The sequence below is a fragment of the Drosophila simulans genome, chromosome 3L (genome assembly GCF_016746395.2).
Source record: "Drosophila simulans strain w501 chromosome 3L, Prin_Dsim_3.1, whole genome shotgun sequence".
Lineage (NCBI taxonomy): Eukaryota > Metazoa > Arthropoda > Insecta > Diptera > Drosophilidae > Drosophila > Drosophila simulans.
The window spans coordinates 6961008-6966803 of NC_052522.2; the positions used below are offsets into that span (position 1 = coordinate 6961008).

Genomic DNA, 5796 nt, shown 5'->3' on the forward strand with positions numbered 1-5796 from the left:
ACAAAGTAAGTCCACAGACTTGTTATGGCCGCAAACAAGTTTAGCCCAATATCTTTGCACTTTCCATGTTATTTGAAACAAAGTCTCCCTCGAAGGTATTGTTTTCGCTTTTCGCCCACGTTGACCTTGGCCTTCAGCTGTAGATTGCCACAGAAAGTTTATTCGGTTGCCCAGATTTCGTTTTGTAATCCCAAACAATAAGGAACTTTCGAAAATCAGTTGGCAGTCAAAGAAACAAAGCTGTATGGATTTTTGGCAACTTTCGAGCCACTGTTCAGCAAAGGAAATGTCACGAGACTGGCGTTAAATATTCAGTATGAAGTGCGGAGCATTGTCTCCGCTTCGGCTAGAATAAAATCTATTATATTGCCCCACTAATTAGTTCTTTCCCAAGCGAATTAGATAGACGGCGAATAAGTGGAATTAACACCAGCAAAGAGCTGGATGTGGTTTAATCGGATGGCTGGGATGATGAACACATCGTTGGATGACTACTTTGGCAAACTTAAGATTACTATTTTCCATTCAGCTCTAGATCTGCTGGGCGCGAACGGCGCGATCGGCCAGCTCCTCGGGAGTGGGATGCTCCTGGATGTAGCGGATGGAGCGCAGGATGTCCTCTGGGATTGGTGGTGGAGTGGGCAGGAGGTCGGACTGTGGGTGGAAGCCGTACTCATCGGCGGTGTACACCACCTGGACGGGAATGCCCTCGGGGGAGATGTAGGAGTACGATCCGCGAGCTTCGTGTCCTGCCAGACCCTCCTCCTTGATCTGGATACCGCTGGCCTGCTCGATGTCGTAGGCGTAGGTGCCGTCCGTATCCTGGTTGGCCAGGAACTTGGTGATGGTATCATCGTTCAGTGGCGCGGCCAGGGCGCATCCGAAAAGGGCGACGACGACGAGCTATTGGTATAGAATTGTCCAATTAAATCACTGGATCCATGCAAAAGGAATCTGCCATCCACTTACGAGCTTGTACATGTTGCTGCTGCTGGTTTGTTGACCGAGTGGCTAATGCTGTCACTCTGGGCCCCCGATTGACTATTTATAGTGATCCGATCCGATAGTCAAAGACAAAGCCAACATGCAGACACAGACTCCGAATATGCAAACAAGTCGGGCATGCAGAGCGACCCATATTTCGCCCAATAAACTGCTTTTGGCCACACGTTTTCATTCATTAATGCAAGACATGGAGTTCCCTCAATGAAAGAGTAGCGACTTTTGGATACTCTGTAATGAAGGTGAAGGTTGATTTTTTAAATTAGTAATTTCAAACAGTAAAATGTTTTTTCACAGAAATATATATTGTTGGATAGAAAAAAGTTTTAATAATTTGCAATAATACATATGACTTATAAGATGACAGTTAAATTTATAAAGCTGCAAAATCTCCGAAAAAGAATAGCATAAATTCTATAAAAAACAACTATACCCTATAAAATCATGAACTTGGGTGGAGCGCTGATGACACAACCTCAATGCATCAAAATCAAAGTCGAATGTTGCTCTTCGGCAAACATCAACAATGCTAAACGCCATCGAGATTAGCAACAACAAATACAACTTGTTAATTTAATCAACCCAACAATGATGATTGAAGTTACAACATTTCTACGGCTCGAGACGCGAATCAACTTGGAATCGAAGGGCCAATGCCAATTTGCATAATACAAAACTCCCGAGCAGCAACAAATACCAGCGTGCATTTATTAATTTCTGATTGAACTTCCTCCGTCTGAATTTATATATAGATAATGCTGAACCAGATCTGCACACTTGTAGGAAAATCTCAAGGGGTTAGCCGTTGCGATGATGCATGTGGGCGATGGCATTGACACAGAGAGAAATATTAGTGCCTAAATGAAAATTATTTATAAATAGTATTGCTTAAAGGTGTTAAACTGGTTTCTCACGCTTGTAAGCAAATCCGTCACAATTAGCTGGCGAAGGGGAAGTCCCTTAAAGTTTCTGCCGAAATTGATTGCTCACACTGCTCACTTTTTCCTTTTAAATATTTTTGAATCACTGTGCCACAGATATGATTTATTCACCTACATATTTTTTTTCTGTGCAATGGCTTCAGGCACGGCCATATGCTCTCGTCTCGGCACAGGCACTCATAGTATAAACAAGCATATTAAATTGTATTTTTCTTTTATTACATTATTATTATCTCTGGCAATAAATGTCAACGTCAGTCGAGCCGACAACGGACACGGAATGGAGAAGGAGCCGGGGTCAGAGGACGTAGGACCTTTGAGGAGCCCGGGAGCATGTTGATGGAAATGTGTGATGGTCCCTACATATATATACAGTGTGTGTGGGTGTGTGAGTGGGTGTGTCACCGCGTCCAGATGTAGTTGCTCCGATGTTCTTTCTGCTGCTTGATGTGCACTATATATGCTGGATGCCGTATGTTGGATGGTCTGACTATGCAAACAGACAGGCGAAAACATGGACAGCTGGACGAGATGGATGCGGAGGCTACGGATGCAATGGACGGATGCAGCCTTATACCTTCCTGTCGTAGGGCAGGACCTGACCCACGGACACCACTGGCGATGACGCAGGTGCGAGCAGAGCACCGGCTGGCTGCAGATACTGCTTGCCCTGCTCCTGACCATGGCTCTGGTGATGCTCATGGTGGTCATGGTGATGGTCGTGGTGCTCGTACTCCCCATCCTCCTCCGGGTGGTTGCGATTGTACTCCAGCGACTTCAGGATGGCCTCGGGAATGGGGTGGGGCGTGGGCAGGTGCTCGCCCTGCGGCTGGAATCCGTTCTCATCCGCCGTGTAGGTCAACTGGATGAGCTGGCCCTCGGGTGTGTAGTACTGCGATGAGCCGCTGGCGTAGTAGCCACCCACACCCTGCTCCTGCTGCGCAATCCCGTTGGACGTCTCGAACTGGTAGTTGTAGCTGCCATCCTCCTGCTTCAGCTCGTTGACAAAGCTCCGGATCTCGGCATGGGCATCCGGGGAATCGGAGGGACGAGCCTGGACTCCGAGCAGCACGGACATGGCCACAAGTACAACGACGTTCTGCAATCACATGAATTGTTATTATATCCCATAGGGGAGCTCATGTGGTGGGCTCCTGCTCCTTTGACTTACGATCTTCGACATTTTCGCCTGGCTTAGGTTGAGATTTGGTTTATGGTTTATTTGCTGGTTTGACCCAAAGAGCTAAACTATGTTTGATGCCTCAGTAACCTCGACCCGGCGCTTTTATACCCCAGAAAATCCGAATTGATCTGCTAACGAAAGTGAGGAAAGTGGTGTGCAGCCATTAGACCTGATGGTGATGATAATTGTGGATGCGGCGGAGCAGGGGGAACTCATCACATCACCCATCACATGTGGCAGCTCATTTTGGATTTCACAGCCGAGAGCCAGCAACGGTTGCAACCGGCAATTATCTCGACTTTAGGTGGCTTCCACAGCGAGTTCCATTAACAAAAGTTTTGAGTGAAACTGAAACCGAAACCGAATCCAACCGGGTTCAGGCCACCTGGTCGAATGACCCCTTCTGCAGCTCCACTTCCCGCGGGTCAAGAAACCGCGGCTCTTCGCTGCCGGCCCTTGAGTAATTAAGTGTTTGTGTTAATTCATTAATTATCCACGACCAAGTTGCGCACACTTATCGAACCATATTCGTTTGTATGTAAGACGACCACTTTTACGAAATCCGTAATGGATTCACTGTGCCCAAAGATTTATCCATGCCGTGGATCCAGATAAGTGGATGGAATGGCTCGTGCTGCGTGGCTTCGGTGGTTTGGTGGGTGCGCTGGGCGTGAAATGGCCAATGGATTCGCCCTACCCTCTCACAAATTATCGCTAATTTTTCCCTAGTTTGGGAGATGCTAATCAATCAGAATTTGAAAGCGAATCTGCCCATAACTCACATGCAAAATGCACCTGGCTTCGGTTTTCGGACAACTGGTTACGCTCATAAATTTTAGTTAACAATTAGGTCATGGGTTATATGGTTTTTTTTTACCGCTACTGCGCTGCTACTGGCCAAAAACATTAATTTAATAAATTATTCTTAATTTCTCGGTTTTATTTTTTTGACCAGTGAGTGTGATAGCAATTATAAAGTATTTTTTGACAGTTTCTAACTGAATTTTATTTTTCAAGCCTAAACTTTTAAATTTTCATAATTTCCTCTTTTATATAAATGTGTGCTATAATTTAATCTTCACTTTTCAAGTTGTCTGAAAAGTCCACATATTTTTCGTTATGCTCAGCAAAGCTGTGAAAGTGCATTAAATATACATTTATGATGCACTGCCGGCATAAAAAGCCAATAAGTTGTTGCTGTTTTTTATTTTTACGGCAACATTTACATGCAAGTCTATAAAAATTCTCTCAGTTTTGATAGGTTTACATAAACAAGTCTTTCGTGGGTGCCATCGTCCCTCATAATTGAATTCAATTGGGAAGGAAATGAAGGCAAAGATGCAAATATCAGACATTAATGCTCTAATATGTCCAGAGCCCTAATAGCTAACGAACTAAATCAATTAGTAGTGCGATGTTATGGCATATTAACGCATTCAAATGAATTGTCAAAAGATGCGATCCATTCAAACAGCGAAGGGAAACGGACTTGAAACATGCAAATTGAATCAACTTTTTGATTAAAAATCCATCAGCCAGCCTTAAATATTCGCCACACCAGAAATGCATGAACAAATGTAGTCCGTTGGGTTGCCAAAAAATAAAATGGACGAAAATCCAATTAATTGGGTTATTCAATAAAGCCGTGTGCTGATTTAAATTGAAGCTACAAGTGCCAACTTGCCAAAAAAAAAAAAAGCAAAAACCCCACCACGAGCCGAATTTCCAAAGCGAATCGATGTGAAAGTTGCAACTACAAGCAATTAGCAGACCCATTTCGTCTCTATGGATTGAAGGTCGTTGCGGCAAGATTTTCGAAAGTCGTTGACTTTGTTTGCCGACAATCCATCCACCTATCTGTATTTGTATCACTAAAGAAAAAAATCCCCCAAGGGCCGACCTTCCACGCCCAACGCCAACGCTTTTTGCCCGCTACTCTTGGGCGTTAGATAGGGTTACATCTGCTGAAGAATCGGCTAAAACCCAAGCCAGGTGACTAACATTCGAATGAAACTGCATAAACGCTCCATAAAAGTGATTTCGTTGACAGTGTTTTAGTTAATTAAAACCACTAAATGTATCAGATGAGTGAATGTGGAGCAGCGGATGGGCCATAAAAATTCAAATGCCAATCGCCGAAGTGCAGAGAGAGAAAAGAAAGTAGTAAGAAAGTTACAAAACGTTTAAAATACCTTTCAATTATTCTTACTAAATGGTACAAAAGTACCAATATTATTCCCCTAGATTCTTATAGCTTATTTTCACAGCAATGCTCTATCATTATTTTCTCGCAGTGCAGATGCGGCACTGGTCGTCAAGCAAACATTCAAAGACATGCCCAAATTAGGGCTAAAACACTGCGCCCAAACGACCTTCGGCTGGACTGGATGGGACCAGTCTGAAACGGACTGGACGAGTGGCCGCCACCGAATGTGGGTCAATTAATGTGGAGCAGGTGAGCGTGAGGAACTGGCCAAGGAGTCGCTGCACTAAAGCATGTCCCCTTTTTCATCTTTGTATATTTTCCACTGGTGCTCCTTGTCTCAGCTTAATGCGCGCGAAGATGGATTGATGCCCTAATGGATGGATGGGGATCTGAAGGAGGAGCAGTTCAAAGAGGCGAAGGAGGAGTAGTCGGAGGAGGAGAAGGAGCCACAGCAATGACAAAAC

The 5796-nt window shown here is 44.5% G+C and overlaps 2 protein-coding genes across 2 annotated transcripts; both read right to left on the minus strand.

The window, feature by feature from the left end:
* Positions 1-414: 414 nt before the first annotated feature.
* Positions 415-1071, minus strand: LOC6739621 (pupal cuticle protein Edg-78E). Its single transcript, XM_002076480.3, has 2 exons — positions 970-1071; positions 415-903 (listed from the first exon to the last, which is right to left on the minus strand). Exons 1-2 carry the CDS (start codon positions 979-981, stop codon positions 532-534), a joined length of 384 nt encoding a protein of 127 aa, XP_002076516.1. The 5' UTR covers positions 982-1071; the 3' UTR covers positions 415-531.
* Positions 1072-2153: 1082 nt separating this feature from the next.
* On the minus strand, positions 2154-3237 carry LOC6737081 (pupal cuticle protein Edg-78E). Its single transcript, XM_002083892.4, has 2 exons — positions 3115-3237; positions 2154-3042 (listed from the first exon to the last, which is right to left on the minus strand). Exons 1-2 carry the CDS (start codon positions 3124-3126, stop codon positions 2515-2517), a joined length of 540 nt encoding a protein of 179 aa, XP_002083928.1. The 5' UTR covers positions 3127-3237; the 3' UTR covers positions 2154-2514.
* Positions 3238-5796: the final 2559 nt, after the last annotated feature.